General features: G+C 44.1%; 1 protein-coding gene across 1 annotated transcript in view; it reads right to left on the bottom strand.

Moving 5' to 3' along the window:
- Positions 1-16,350, bottom strand: part of ST18 (ST18 C2H2C-type zinc finger transcription factor) — a 155,884-nt gene that overhangs the window by 53,170 nt on the left and 86,364 nt on the right. Inside the window, exons 4-5 of the mRNA XM_066625063.1 lie at positions 8,306-8,484; positions 1,756-2,547 (exon numbers count right to left, since the gene is read on the bottom strand). Of these exons, the coding sequence (XP_066481160.1) occupies positions 1,756-2,547; positions 8,306-8,484 (971 nt within the window). The remainder of the gene's footprint in view (positions 1-1,755; positions 2,548-8,305; positions 8,485-16,350) is intronic.

Genomic DNA, 16,350 nt, shown 5'->3' with positions numbered 1-16,350 from the left:
ATGTTCTTGAAAGCACTCATATTACTCAAATTCTTCCAAATATATTTTTTTGTTTCTTGTAGGATTCCATTATCAAACAGAATCAATAGTCTACAAGGCATTTAGGTAACTGCATACCACAACTTTCTCTAACTTTGGGATGTGGTAACAACAGCCTTGTGCACCACTGGCAAAAGTGTATAGCCCTTCCTCTCCGATACCAAGAGAGGCAAATACTGTAACATTTTTCCTTCCATTTTTTGTAATTAACAGAGAGCTCAATCCTGACTTGCACTGGAACAGGTGGGCCGGTGGGCCTGTACTGCTTCCAGCGCAAGTTTTGGTCTGCTTGTGGGTCAGACTGAGGCAGGGGAAGGCTTTTTGTGGGTCAGACTGAGGCAAGGGAAGGTAAAATTATGCAGGGGATGGACAGAGTGGATAGGGAGATGCTCTTTACACTCTCACGTAATACCAGAACCAGGGAACATCCACTAAAATTGAGTGTTGGGCGGGTTAGGACAGACAAAAGAAAAAAATTTTTACTCAGCGTGCGGTCGGTCTGTGGAACTCCTTGCCACAGGATGTGGTGATGGCGTCTAGCCTAGACGCCTTTAAAAGGGGATTGGACAAGTTTCTGGAGGAAAAATCCATTATGGGGTACAAGCCATGATGTGTATGCGCAACCTCCTGATTTTAGAAATGGGTTATGTCAGAATGCCAGATGCAAGGGAGGGCACCAGGATGAGGTCTCTTGTTATCTGGTGTGCTCCCTGGGGCATTTGGTAGGCCGCTGTGAGATACAGGAAGCTGGACTAGATGGGCCTATGGCCTGATCCAGTGGGGCTGTTCTTATGTTCTTATGTTTTACCCTTACCCCAGGGAGAGCCACAGCAGCCCCAATGGGGCTACTTGGATCTGCACCACCTAAAGATATGGTGCAAATCCGAGCAGCCCAGGACTGCCCCAGGCCACCTGGGAACGGGGCTAGGATCTGGCCTAACTGCCGGATCCTGGCCCCGCCTTCTGCTTCCTGCCCACCCCCCATCCCAAAATGCCTCCCTCTCGCCTCTTTCCTGCCCTCCTCAGGTCCCCCCAGACCCCTGCACTGGCCATGCTTGGCTGATGCAAGTCATCCATTCCCAGGTCCCACGTCAGCACTGGGAGGCTGGCACACGTCCTTGCACCAGCCTAACTCCTCTGATGCTTTATGGCACTTTTGCAACAATGTTGGGCCAGCGCAAGGGACTTGCGTCAGCCTAAAGTCATCTCTGGATTGTGCCCTGAACCACAGAAGAATAATTAAAGGCCCAATCCTATCCAACCTTCCAGTGTTGATGCAGCCGTGATGCAACTCCAAGGTAAAGGAACAAATATTCCTTTACCTTAAGGAGGCCTTTTTGACTGCCCCCCCCCCCAGTGCAGGATGCAGCACACACCTCTATTGGATGACTACATTGACTCTGGAAAGTTGGATTGGGGCTTAGGCCTCTTGCAGGAAGAGGACCACCAACACACCAGGAAGAAACAATCTTCCTCCGAGTCAGGCTGATACAGGCCTGAAGAAGGCTCTGTTTTAGTCATAGGTTTCAAACTGCCATGCAGTGTGGAATGCAGGAAGAGATCCATAGAATCCTTTACTGGAAACTCACAATTAAACAAAGTAAAATCACACAGTGAAATGCTCAGATTGCTAAACTGACAGCTCAGTGAGGGAAATAAAACTGCCAGTTGTGGAAAGAAATCTGCAATCCAGCCTGAGAAGGGAAAAAGACTTACGCTTGTAGATTGGTCTACCACCAAGTTCAATAACTTTGGCTTGTCTTCTTTCCCCAGCAAGATGCTCTAACAGAAACCTGTCCAGCTCCTTGTAGGTGCTATGAAAGATGTGACCTTGCTCTGCCTGCAGAGCTATTGCCTGTTCCAACAAACTCAAGTTCTGTTTTGTTTTGTCCAGATCAAATGACACTTCAGTATTTTCCGACAGGCACTCATCTTCCTCACTCTCTGGAAATGGATTCTCAGTTCCCTTGTTGAAAGGTCTGATGCACAACTCCTGTGATCCTTGCAGACCTGTTTCTGAGTCACACACTGTTTCAGAGTTCTCCAAGTCCACTTTCTCCCTTTTTTTGACTCCTGGCACTTTTAGGGCATCTTGCTGATTACATCCTACAATGTATTTTTTATTTACCGGAAGTTTGATGCTGGTCTCTTCAGAGAAGTTTGATGAACTATCCCATTCATTGTCCAACATTTCAGAACTACTTTCATTGTCCTCAGAGGAACAGTACTGTGGATCTGAAACATCAATCTTGTCTTTTCCTATTAATGCATTAATCATGTAACATTCATCAATATTGCTATTCTCAGTATTTAAGGACGGTGTCCCATTGTTAGTTTCTTTATTATTCTCGGGATGATTTGGTGTGTCTTTTGCTATCTTTTCAAAATTAAATAAAGATTTGGTCATTAGGTCCTGGTAGTTAGTGTAATTCTCCTTCTTTTGATGAGCACTTCCTTGCACATCCAAATTAGGAGGAGCACCTTTTGGTGGTGTTAGAATGCTTTCTTCTAGATGAAGAAAACAAGAGAAAAGCAGGAAATTAAAATAAATTAGGTCCACAGACAAAACTTGGCCGTGATCCACAAGCCACTTACAAGCCAGTCCAGTTCACATCAGTGAGGATACCCCAGTGTAAGTGAAGTGAGATGACAGCCTCACTATACAGCAAGATCGGTTTCATGAACAGTAGCAAGGTTCATACAGAACAAACACCATGACACAGTACTACAGAATTCTTTAAACTTGATTTATAGAGAACCCATGCAAAATGGTCTATCTGTTGTGTTATGAATCCAGACTGAGCAGATTGGTGCAGCAATTGTGCAATTGCTTCAACATGTGTTCAGCTCACAGGTGAACCCATAGCAGCGTATTTGCGTTTGAAATATGCTCAAACTGACATACAGCTGCTTTATCACATGTGCAATGTTTATGCTTTCTTCTGGCACAGTAATTTAGGGCACAATCCTAACTGGGTCTACTTAGAAGTAAGTCCTATTTTGTTCAGTGGGGCTTACTCTCAGGAAAGTGTGGTTAGGATTGCAGCCTTAAGCAATATCCGGAGAAGATGTCCTGCCTAGGCAATGCTTACTATTTGATGCGTGACAAAAGTCTTGCATTTTGGTGAACTTGCTCCTAGTTTTATAGGCATCCTATAGGGATATCCTCAAGGGACAGCTGTTTCTTCACCTGCCCTGCCCACTTGCCAATGGGGGAGACCTTCAGGTCACATAAAAATGCATGGACTTTTGGAGAATGATCCCATTGGCTAAGACAGATGCCTAAAGATGAAGACATGGTAATATGAATTGTTCAATCAACCTACACCAGCACTGCCACTGCAAAGGAATCAGTCAATTGGGTGGGTGGGCATATTTTCTTGAATGATTGCAGACAGGCATGGATCATCAGCTCCACCTTAATCATGAACCACCTATGACATCAGCCCTAGTTACACTTGCTTGCTTTTATGAAACATTAAGTTTTTCAAAACTACTCACATCAATGCAATATAGGAGCCCAGGCCTGAGGTGTTATTTCTCTTTCAGCCCAATCCTATCCCCCACCGCCAGTGCTTATGCAGCTGCATTGTCAGGAGATCTCTTTGGGGTAAGATAATTTTGTTCTCCAGGTAAGCTCCCTATCACTCTGGGTCCAATCAGACCTGCACCAGCTCTTTGGCTGGCACAACTTCAAGTGCTCCCAGGGGGTGTGCAAGGTTGGGCAGGGACCATATCATATTAGTGTCACCAGTAGCAGTCCCTGCTTCCCCCGTCATGCCTTGGCGGCCCTGTTCCCTGCCCCATTTCTCGCTCTCCTTGCCGCGTTAAACTCCCTATCCACCTGCCCCCACATGCAGCTTATCTGCATCAGAGCAGATAGTGCTCTGCTCTGCCAATGCTGCTGCTGCTTCTGTTTTATGGTGGTGGCTCAAATATGGCTGCCAGTGGCATGCTCCACATACTTTTTGGCAGCTGTTTTATGACAGTGGGACAGGATGCCGCGGTCATAAGGCAAATAGGATTGGGTCATGTGTGGATGAAAATAGCAATTTATCCCTTTGACCAGTTTTTATTCTTCTCCACAAATTATTTTCCTTAGCATATTTACAAATTGGAAGCTCTGGGTCACTTTTGGTTTAATGGAAAACCTTCGCTAAACAAACTATACTTTACAGGTTCCAAGGAAACACAGCAGTTAAATACATTATATCACAAAGAAGAAAAACATACACGTGCCTTTTTAAATGAATAGATTTCCATTTTCCTAAAGGATTACAAGAGAAACATGTATCTCATGTTAAGAAACCTTTTTCTTATATATCACAGTAGGAAACCATAGGTAATGAGGGCTATAAGAAAAGAGTGTCAAATGCTGAAAGACAATGAATCCTTTGTGTCTCATTTAATTTTTTTCTAAACATTTTTTTTTTTTTCTGACAAGGACACTCCAAAATACATCTCCATCATCTTCCTTTCTGGTAATTATCTCCCTAAAATCAACACTGGTCTGCCAGGATCAAGTAAATATTACCATAGTAACTAAAAGCATTTTTGGATGAAGGGAAGAATTCAGCCACAACACTAGCCCCTTCAATAATACTGATTATAGGGTGCATTCTTTTGTTGGGATGTATTCAACATAAACTGGAACACTCCACATTTTACTTTCTAGAGGGGAAAAAAAATATGAGATAAACAAGCTTGTAATAAAAGCTAAGATGGCCCATTTCTTTGCTGAATCCATGGTCAGACCACCTCCAGGTTTAAATAATAAATTAAAGATCATCTACAAATGCAAATGAAGTTTTGTCTCTGCAACAGTGAGCTATTACGAGAAAGTGTAAAGTGTTATCATAATTTCAAAGTATTATCAACTACCGAAAACAAATAAAAAGCATTTTCAGCGAATATGTCCAATTCATTGAACTATTCTCTCAATCCACTTAACTACCCACATGTGTACAATAATGATTTATAGACATTATACCTAATTATGCATATTTGGGCTATGGTGAAGTGCCTAACAAAAGCTCTAGAAAGCAACAATTACCTCTGTTGCTTAGCTACATAGTTTAAAATATTCCTATTAAGTGCAGATTATTGTGGAAGGGAGGAGGAGGACACAAATGCACATGTGTCACCACAATGCATTTCACTTTATGGCTGCCAAACTGTTAGCATTTTGGGTCATTTCCAGTTTACATAATCGTTTGGTTCAACTGTTCGTTATATATTAAAAGAAAATATTTATTAATTCTTATGCTTTTTCTTCGGAGAACTGGACCAGTACCAGAAGATATAGCCTTTTGGAACTCTTCATTTAGAATTTATCTGTGTGTGGCCTGGCTTGAAAACCGCCACGGAAACTGTATTCTTAGAACTTTTTGAACTTGGGTAACTTTTTGAACGGGTTGAAAGCAAACATTTGCAGGATTTTCCTGTGGCTTCTGTTGCTCTGCAGTTAAGTAAAACAGGGCAAGTGCATTCCAGAAGAGAAAGTGGTGCTTGACAAGAGCCAGGTTGGGCACTGCAAAGACAAGCAGTGCTTCAGAGTTGCTGCCCATAATGTTGACAACTTTTTCTATTAAAGCAAGACCTAGTGCCACATGCATGCAGCAAGTCCCTAGCCTCATCTAGGGCCTCAGAGAAGGGGGTGCACAGGGGGTACACTGTACTTGGGCTCAGGGCCCAAAAGGGTGTCAAGGTGCCAAAGGAGGGTAGCCGGAAATTTCCTGGAATCTCAGCTGGCCTCAAGGAGGACAAAAAAAAAAGGAGGCAGAGTCGACCAAGAGGCCAGGCACCAGATCTGGGTTCCACATCAGGCAGCCCATTAGACCTGGTTGCCATAGACTTTGCTGGCTTTTACCACCCTCCCCTGCCCTGTTTCACTCCTCCACTTCCCCTTTGGGAAGGGCCCCAAAAGAAACTTTGTACTCACTGGTAAAATTCAGTTCAGAAGCCCTGGCCTCATCCATGAAAATCTTCCCCATAGAAGCCCCCCATAGAAGTGAAGAGTTGGGTTTTTTTTTAAACTTCCATCAAAAGTACTTCACTCCCAACCTGAGCAAGTCTGAAAGATCAACAAAAGTGCAAGGGCCAAAAATATTCAGCCGAGCACTACTCTGAGTACAGGAAGATGGAGTTTTCCAGGGTGCCTCAGTGTGCCATGTAAGTGCCTCCCCCTCGCTGTTGGAGCCATTCTGGATGGTGATAGTAAAGTGGAGGCATCTCTTCCGCCACCAGGAATGACTCTGACAGCAGGGAGGAGAGGCAGCTTACACGGCGTGTTGATGTGCCCTGCAAAACTTAGTGCTGTGCACCCCTCCCCGTGGCTATACTACTGGACAGAATCCTGGGAGGCACAAAACACTAACCTGTTTACCTTCAATGTCAGCTAATGCTTGGTGACACCTGCAGGATCAGGTCCCCAAAGGAACCTATCCCTATTTACTTAAAAGGCCTCAGTAACTTTTTGGAGAATCCCACTTCTCTCTGAGTATCCATGGGACTTAGTTATTGCTCTGGGATGCCATGATAGCTGCTGAAGTGAAGAAACTGGGTGAAACGCTTGCTTGTTCAGTCCAATTCTTTTTTTCCGAAGGAAAGAGGAGAAGGAGCTTGTTAGCTGCTGCTCCATTGCTCAGAAGGCTATGGCCATAGTGCAAATGGCTGGAGTTTGAGTGCAGGTACAGGGGCGCACTGAAACTCTGCCATCCTATACTGTCAACAGTAAGTTGGCATCAGGAGCAGTTCGGGGAAGGATCATTGGCAGTTTGGGATTGGGAGCAGGCTGCGTGTGGTTCAGGGCTGGGAGGGGGAACAGAGAACAGAAAGCCTGGAGAACAGAGAGCCTATCTCCCTTCCCAGCCCAGATGCAATCCCAGAAGAATCCTCAGACTTAGGCTAGCAAAAGAGCTGGCGAAGGTTTGAGGATACCCATTGGAAGCTAGGAGACCTATGGGGAGGTCAGTTAAAAAGGCTCTAACTTACCTTTTCTGGGCTGTCTGGTCACCCCCTACCACAGTATGCAGTGCACACCCCGTCAGCAGCATTGGGTGCTATGGGCTGGCAGGGGGTAGGATTGGGCTGCCAGTCACTTTTGAATCACTGAAACAATTTAGTATTGAATTTGTTTTCCATTAACTAGAAGGAACAGTGGTATAATCATGTTCATGACTGCATCTGCAAAGCCAAAAACCAACAGAAAACGGTAGGTTCAATATGCACAATTGTTGTGCACATGAGTTATCTTAAAGGAGAAAAAACTGCAGCAAGAGCCAACAGCACATGCCCCGTGGTCTTTTCAAAATCCAGAAACCCAAATTAGAAGCAAGCATATTGGTGCCACTATATGATCAGGACAAGGGAAATTGGAATCATTCTATCCAGGAGACAAGTCAGAAGCATCCTTACCTGATAATGTGACATTTCTGTTGACAACCCATCTTAACAAGTGCTTCAACAGCTTACAGCCCAATCATAACCTGTGCCGGCACTGCTAGGCTGAATGGACTATGCTGTATCCAGTGCAGGTAAGGAACAGTCTGGAAGTCTCCTCAGAGTAAGAGGATATTTTCCCCCTTGCCCCAAGTAATCCTCCAGCCTGCCCAATGGGACTACTCGGATTTTTGCCAGCTAAATTGCTGGGGCAAATATTAGCAGCCCTGTCTAGGGTGTTCAGGCCAGGATAGGATATGGAAGAGGGCTATGCCGCCAATCCCGTCCCCTCCTGGGCCTGATCTGCCCCCTGGGCCTGATCTGCCCCCATTCCATCCTTCCCGTCCCAAAACACTTCTCCCCACCTCCATTCTACCCTCCTGCCACCATCACCCTAACCCTCCACTGCTCAGTGGAGCACTCATCTCCACCAGTGGCCACTGGTTAGGATGCAGTACTAGTGGGCCAGCACAGGCCTTTTGACTGGCACTGCTGGCTCTCAAGTAGTCAAAAACATGCTTTACGGCATGTTTGCAATACTCTAGGCCAGTACAGTGACTGGTGTGCCAGTGGAGCCACAATAGGATTGTGCTGTGAGTGTTTTTCTGACTCATACTATATTTGCTGAACTCAGAAGATTTAAATCTTGTTTTTAGCTTGTTATATTAATTTATCCATTTCAACATACTTTCACGCACCATTTCCAAATCACTTTACCCTCCATTTGATGGTACCCAGTGAGATTTCACCTACATACCACCATCATCACCCCTCTGCCCTTGGAACATAAGGTTTGCATTCATGTGGAGAGCATTGTCCTTGATACCTGCTTTGAGAACATTGCTATCATCTTGCAATTCCACCTTGTTCTCATTTTCACCTTTGCCTTCCTCACTGGGACTGTAGTGTCGGGGTTTCATTAACAGGGACTTCCTTTTGTTGACAGGTACTCCTGAAATATGTTCTTCAGCTTTTCTCTTCTTAGCAATAGAGCTTTTGAAGGCACTGCATTCATGGTGAGAATAAATGAATAGAATAAATGAGCATGAAAAGCATTGCACAAGTCTATATTTTGTTTTCAAGAAAGAAGAAAAACAATGAGAAGGTTAATGCGATTACAGTTCTAAACAAATGGGTCTTTTTGTGTGTGCATGGATTCGATTGGAGCTGTTGGAACTAGAAGAAGACACAGTGAACCTTCCCATCCCATTTCTCTTTCATTGCTTCCAGAAATCAGAGTTTAAAAATCAAAAATCAAAACCAACCAAATCCTAAACCAGTGGTTCCCAAACATACCACAGTCACAGCGCCCTGCGATTATAGCAACCTATAGCAATGGCGCCATTGCCCAGCTCTCCTAGGTGCTACCATCTTGAATTGCACAAGATCTCACTTGAACTTGTGTGATTCAAGACGGCAGCTCCCGGAAGAGCCAGTAGGGGACATCCTGCAGTGCTCCTGTGAGTTCACCATGGTGGGCATTGTGGCGCTGTCCTAAACCATATTTAATCCTGAATAAACATATATTAATGTAAGCATTATTCTGGACTGGACTAGGGGTCTCTAAACTTTTCGGCCAAAGGTCCACATCAAATATCTGGCACAGTGTCGAGGGGCGGGAAAAAATATTAAATATTAATTTTAAATAAATACATTAGAGATGGACCTTAGATGAATGAATGAATGGGCTCAAATGTCCAGGATTACTCCAAGCACCAACACAGCCCAAGAAATAAAGAATACCCTTAAATGGACCCCCATTCTCCCACCCCACAAGCACAACTCTGGTTGTGTTCGGTCAGGTGGGCCAGAGGCTCTCAGGGGATCAAAGTCTGGCTGCGGGCTGGATAGAGGTTCTCTGCAGGCTGCATCTGGCCCCCAGGTCAGGGTTTGGAGACCCCTGAACTAGACAATACCTGGTCAGGAACGGATAAGAAAAAATTTATAGTGATTTGCTAACCGCTGGAAAGACCTAACATGAAAATTGCACTACCAGTAACACACGTCAACTTTGGCTGCAATCCTAACCACACTTTCCTGAGAGTAAGCCCCATTGAACAAAATAGGACTTACTTCTGAGTAGACCTGGTTAGGATTGTGCCCTTTGTTATGCTCAGTTGGGTAAGGTTGGAGGGCGCCAGTGTGAGATCTGTAACCCGTGTCAATGAGTATGACATTATGGAGGAGACAAGCTGTAAACTTTCATTTCACTGATGTTTGCAAATCTTGTTCCCCTTTTTGTTATTTTATTATGTAGAAGGCCCAACTTGGCATATCCTTTTGAAACTGATGAGTTAGTACAATAGATAGATTGAATAATTGTTTCATTACGGACCAACTAATAAGGTTGTACTAGAATCTGGGATAAAGTCACATAGGAATTCAGGATTTTGGCATCTGAAAATTGGTGGTTTTTAAAACATGTTTTACTCAGAATTTTTTTTTGTCCCGCTCAATATTTTATACTCAAAGGGTGATTTCTGAAAATGAACCAGGTATAGATTTTTAAGCTCCTGCAAATGAAAAGTTCTACATAAATGATCTGCTAAAAATCAATAATACTGAACTGTGATGTGACCCACGTGTACTATATACATAGGCAAAATTATCCATTTTGCTAATTTGTGCGGTCTTTTCTTAAATACCACATGCCTTTGTTTGTCTGCCTAGCTGCTATTGTATTGGCCTGGACTTTAATACACTAGTACATTTCTGAATGATTCTGTGAATTGTCACACTGCAGGCATACTATCACAAGAAAAACATAAGTTCCTCAATAAAATAACATAGCTCTGCTAAATCTTGTAGGCCAGATCTTCACAGTCTACTGAAGTCAAGACATTAGAACATAAATGAGTGACTATATAATGAGTAATGTTGAGACATCCTGGAACATACTTTCACGAGCAGATAGTTTGAATGAAATTGTCCCTTCAGTTCCCTGAGACATGCCACTGTGGTGCCTGGCTCTGAAGGTGATCAGTTGCATCTACTCCATCGTGTTACAAAGAGAAAAAAAAAGTGAATCAGAGTCACAGCGTGTGTTGCAGAGACTATATAGGCTCTTGCAGGCCACAAGTCCACAGAGCTGAGCCTGCTTCCATTCAGGCAGGGTCCTGCCACAGTAGGGCCAGCATTGACTGTGCTGTCTCTGTGACTAAAGATATAATGCTGGTGCAGTGCTGTATGACACCATATTTTATACACCTTATTTAGAGTTGCCAATTCCAACTGAAGTTGTGCCTGGAGAATATTTTCCCCCCAACTGGATGCAATGCTGGACATTAAGTAAGAACATAAGAACAGCCCCACTGGATCAGGCCATAGGCCCATCTAGTCCAGCTTCCTGTATCTCACAGCGGCCCACCAAATGCCCCAGGGAGCACACCAGATAACAAGAGACCTCATCCTGGTGCCCTCCCCTGCATCCGGCCTTCCGACATAGCCCATTTCTAAAATCAGGAGGTTGCGTATACACATCATGGCCTGTACCCTGTAATGGATCTTTCCTCCAGAAACTTGTCCAATCCCCTTTCAAAGGCGTCCAGGCCAGATGCCGTCACCACATCCTGTGGCAAGGAGACATTCCAGAAGATCACATTGAAAGCGTCTAGAATTGCTTTCACTTGTCACCTGGACAGTGATGCTGATTCTTGGAATATTGGCAAACCCAACCTCAGTTAAGTAGGAGTTAATGCATCAGTGACAAGAACAGCCATGAGGACACTTAAAGTGATGTAGCATAGTTCAGATGTGTCTATGTGACATTATACGTTCCCATAAAGGTTGGTTGTTCACCTGCTCTAAAATTCTACAATTTTCTCTATTTTGCATAAGCAATATTCATGGTCTGTTGTTCTCTCAGTTACGCAATATGAATAATAGCATTTATATCATATCTGTCACAGATGAAAAACTGCATTTATGGATCAGTGTAATCCACTCATTGGTTGCTGGACCCCAGCTCCCCTAGGGAGCATCACAAATCTACATGATGCCCCTGGTTGCTAGATTTTGTGTTTGGCTCATTGATCTAGCTGAAAGATTTGCAAAAATCCCTGTCTCCAGACAGCTCCCTGTTGGTTACACATATTACGAGGCTCAACATCATAAATTAATCCTTCCAAGGTAACTTATGTGCACTAAATTGGCTCTGATTCTGATTGTTTTGGATGGTAGCATATGACTAACTTAAGCTTTTTGCTTTTTTTTCTTTCTTAAATCCATTTTGGCAAGGCATGTTCTTGGCAATTCACCATTACAAACATGAAGGACATGGAAACAAATGTGAAGATCTGCACTGCTGTTGAAGTTACAGCAACATGCATCTAAATGGTGAACTCTTGTGCTTTGCTATAATGTGGGACAAAACAAGAGTGCATTATATTGGGTACTTTAATCCCACTGTTTGAAATCACTGTGATTTATGTGGCATTTATCTGCTAAAGCAAAATAAGTTTCATGATGTTGCAATGATTATGCCCAGTACACATATTTTAAGGGTATGCAGTATTCCGGTAAAGAAATATCCTAGTTGATAGCATAATAATTAAAATTAAGAGCTTTCTGTGCCTAATCTATCCCAGACTTATGGTGGCAGACCCCACAGTTGTGTGCTTTCTCCCAGTGGTGCAAATGGCCAGGGGTCCTGTAGCTCCCAGACACCCCACCAGAGTGGGTAGGTTGGAGATGGAGGTGGTAGGGAGTGGACTGAGGGTGAGGGTGTGGACCAAGGATGGTTTGGGTCAGGAAGCAGATTGGACAGCTGGTGCAAGGAGAAGGATCTCAGTAGCAGTGGTGCATGCCAAGATCCTATCCCCTTTTCCCTGCTCCATATCGCTCTCTGAGAGCCAAATCCAATGGGCTTTCAGTGGCAGCACTGAGCTCCAGAGCCAGCACTGGGTGTGGTAAACATACCATAAAGCACATTTATGCCATCTTGGGAGTAGGGAATGCCAACGCAGGGACAGCACCAGTTGAGGTGTCGCGCCTCAATGCAGTGGGGACGGCTGGTCAGCACTCTTGCAGCAATAGCCGGAGGTAAGACTTTTAGGGACAGGGAGGAGTAGTGAGGAGTGGGCAGAATGGGGTTGAAGGAAGGGAGGACTGGGCCCAGGAGAGGGGTAGGACTGGCAGAGGAGGCCACCACTGGATCCTATGCTCCGTGTTCGGTTGAAAAGCCCAGCACACAGCTTCTCCAGTTTGTGCTAGCAAAATAGCTGGCACAGATTGGAGGAGACCCATCGCAGGGCCTGCGACCTTGCTTGGGGGAAGGGAACAAATGTCCTCTTCCCCCAAGGAGACTTCGAACGGCTGCTGTGGCACCCATAGGATGCAGAGGAAGTCATTTTGGCACTGCTGCTCCTCTGGGCACCGGGCAGCTAAGGATTGGACTGCCCGTCTCCTCTGACTAAGTAAATGCCCAACTTAATGCTACAACTGTAGCAATGCAATCCTATGATGTTTACTCAGAAGTAAGCCACTCTATAGTCAATAAAATTTACTCCCAGGTAAGTATGCATAGGATTGTAGTCTAAGAATGTGCTTTGGGCTGGAATTCTATACACACTTACCTGGGAGAAAACCCCATTGATCACAGTGGAACTTTTTCTGAGTAAACATGCATAGGATTATGCTGTTGGTCATTATTTTAGAACTGACTATGAAGCAATCTCCCACTTCAAATTTTTCTTAGAAAATAAATATCATGTGGAATATTATGTGGAAGACATTTCTATTGCTTCTCATTGTTTTTAGTTCCACGTAATGTGCAAGAGGACAGTGTTTAAAAAGTTTCTCTTTCTGAGATGCGACACACACATCTGCAAAGATGTGTCAAGCTGTAGTTTGTCAAACAGTAAGCCTATAATTTAGATTCTCTATTACTCATCTCATAAATTCAAGCACTAATAGTTTTGTTGCTATTTATCAATGGTCTGCTTGTTGTCATGGAACACTGGTTCAGCTGTCAAGGTTATTGGGGAATCTGAGACTCATAAAATGGAAGATTTTTTTTAATGAATCAGGAACCAATATAATTCATCTTCTCAATATCCAAGATAATCAGACTTCTGAAGAAAAAGTGGTAAACATACTCTTTGGCTATTGAGGACTTTTATAAACTGTCCACTGAAATGAAACCCAAGGAGAAAATAGGTAAAGTTGTGGCTTGGATGCTAATATTTTCTTTACCAACACACGAGTTTTTGGCATGGAGTAAGCCATCTCCTTCCCCAGCACAACATCACAGAACATGACATCATAGGCAGCAGTGAAGAAACATCCTGATGGAGTTCCAGGGCAAATTCACTATCTGATAGTTTATAATAGGGATGCTAGGATGTAAGTCACATGGACCCAAATTGAATTTACTTAGCAGAAATGCGCTGAACAGTAATCCCCGAGACAGGAGCCTTCACAAAAAAGGGATGAAGTGATGAACAGGCACCTGAAACCCCTATGACTAATCACTGTTATAATCGCTGTCAATGTCTGGAGAATTTAAACCTGAAAATCTGATTCTCAAGTTGCCAAACAGCAACCATTTTGGTCCTCCTTCTTGGGATGGACTGCCATGATAAAAGTTGTCAAGAAAGACAACAACTTGGCCAAAGTTTAAGTTGGCAACCTTCAGTCTCAAAAGACTATGGTATCGCGCTCTGAAAGGTGGTTCTGGAACAGCATCTATTGTGGCTGAAAAGGCAATTCGGGAGTGACAATCCCTTCCACACTGGGAGCAAGTGCAGTCTGTCCCTGATCTGTCTCCCTGGCTATGGGCCTTCCTTCTTTGCCTCTTTGCCTCAGACTGTTGGCCAAGTGTCTCTTCAAACTGGGAAAGGCCATGCTGCACAGCCTGCCTCCAAGCGGGCTGCTCAGAGGCCAGGGTTTCCCACTTGTTGAGGTCCACTTCTAAGGCCTTCAGATCCCTCTTGCAGATGTCCTTGTATCGCAGCTGTGGTCTACCTGTAGGGCGCTTTCCTTGCACGAGTTCTCCATAGAGGAGATCCTTTGGGATCAAAGTTATAGGAAGGCCATCAAAGTTATAGGAAGGAAAATAGCCTTTTTGCCCAGATCCAGATTAAGCATTCATGGTCCCTTAATTATTTCATCTCAAATACTGAATAGATGCCTTGTGCCCAAGGTACAAACCTGAGAGATACCTTCATTCAACCAATACAGTTCCACTGATACAGTTTGGTTTTCTAAGCAACACTCCACTCTTCATCAAGTAGCAATACTTGAGGGCAACAGTAGACTGAGCATTAGCCATTCGGTCCAGGATATTTTGGTTGGTAGAATTGAGTTAAGTTAGGTCCTTAGGTTTTGCACAGACATCAACTTAGGACCCATCCTCAAGGTCTATGAACCTAAACACCCATCCCTGATCTGCCCACGATCCTCCCCTGAGCCACCACTGCCACCGATTTATCGGCAACGGTGGAAGACAGTGGGGGTTCTGCAGGCCACTGTCACCTGCATGCAACCTATGGCCATTTGTGCTGGCAGCTGTTGTCTGTTGAACAGCAGAGCAGCTTTCCCGCCACCTGCCCAGGATTTACGTTGATGGATCACAAGATCTGCTAACATAAGCCTGAATAGGATTAGGCTATAGGCTCTGACTCCCTCGTTCCTTGGTACAAGTTTGGGAGATAGGTGTGCTGTGCTTCTTTTGGGGTGCACATGTATGTGAGACATGTGTCCCAAAGCAGTTGTAGTAACATTAAGTTACCCAAACTGCCAGCTAGAAGTATGTGTCTTAGTGGAAGTGCATTGATAAAATGGACCTTAACTAGCACATCTAAATGGTTTATTGCTTATTTGTAACCTTAACCTTGTTCAATATTCAATATGACAAGGTGGTATACAAGTTTTCACACAAAAATATGTCTTGACTGGCTGCTGTAGAAAAATTAAGAATTTGGCTGTAACTATTTTACTTAAATAGCATTGAAACACTGAACACTTTTTCTATTTATTTCAATGTTACATTCTAAGTTACTTATACTGAAAATATTTATCGGCATATGGTTTATCAAATTAGAATAATGAGGCTCAATAATAGCTGGATTACTTATTCTATTTTATAAATAACCATTGATTGTATGAAATGATTAAGCCAACAATGAAGATGAAGACCTAAAGATAAATAACTTCTTTCGGGGCCCCTCTAAGATGCCCTGACCCCCCAACTTACCCTGGAGCAGGCACCCCATGCCCAGGGTGGGGAGACTTCCCTACCCTTGAGGGGGACAAAGAAGGTTGGCTCACCCCAACCAGCCAGAGGGGGCTGGCAGGGCAAACAAGGAACACTGCAGGAAACAAGCCAGGAACAGGAAAGGCCTTTTCTGCCCCACCTGGAGGAAGGGGAGGGACCAAAGGGGGCGGGCTTGCTCCATAAAACAGGGAGGCCAGGGATGAGAGGCAGGCAGTGTGAAGCAGGGAGCTGTGCGGTAAACAGTTCCTGCTCCTAGGCCAGGTTTGGCAGCTCTGCTAGGGAGGATGACGACGACGACAAGGGTGCTGGAACTCCTTTTTTCTCCAGCTAATCTGAGGCCTCCCTGGGAGTGGAACAAGCCTGCTGCAGGCCCCTCCAAGGCAGGGACCCTACACTTCTTCATCAACAAAGTTAGAGCTCATCTATGAAGAAGGACATTTCAATACCTTCACATCATTGCACTATATTTATAAGTACCATTAAGTCATTTGCCATTTAGTCACCAGTGACATATTACTTTAGCATTAAAAACAGCTTTTTAAATAACAGAGCAACTAATATGGTGCGATACATATGAGATATGTTTGTCCAGGAAACAGCAATTTGAATTTGCTGTGACATTAATTAGCACAATCTGTTCATTACAGTCATGATCC

Source organism: Tiliqua scincoides, chromosome 4 (assembly GCF_035046505.1).
Source record: "Tiliqua scincoides isolate rTilSci1 chromosome 4, rTilSci1.hap2, whole genome shotgun sequence".
Lineage (NCBI taxonomy): Eukaryota > Metazoa > Chordata > Lepidosauria > Squamata > Scincidae > Tiliqua > Tiliqua scincoides.
Note: the sequence above shows the minus strand (reverse complement) of the source record. Positions and strands in the feature narration are given on the sequence as shown.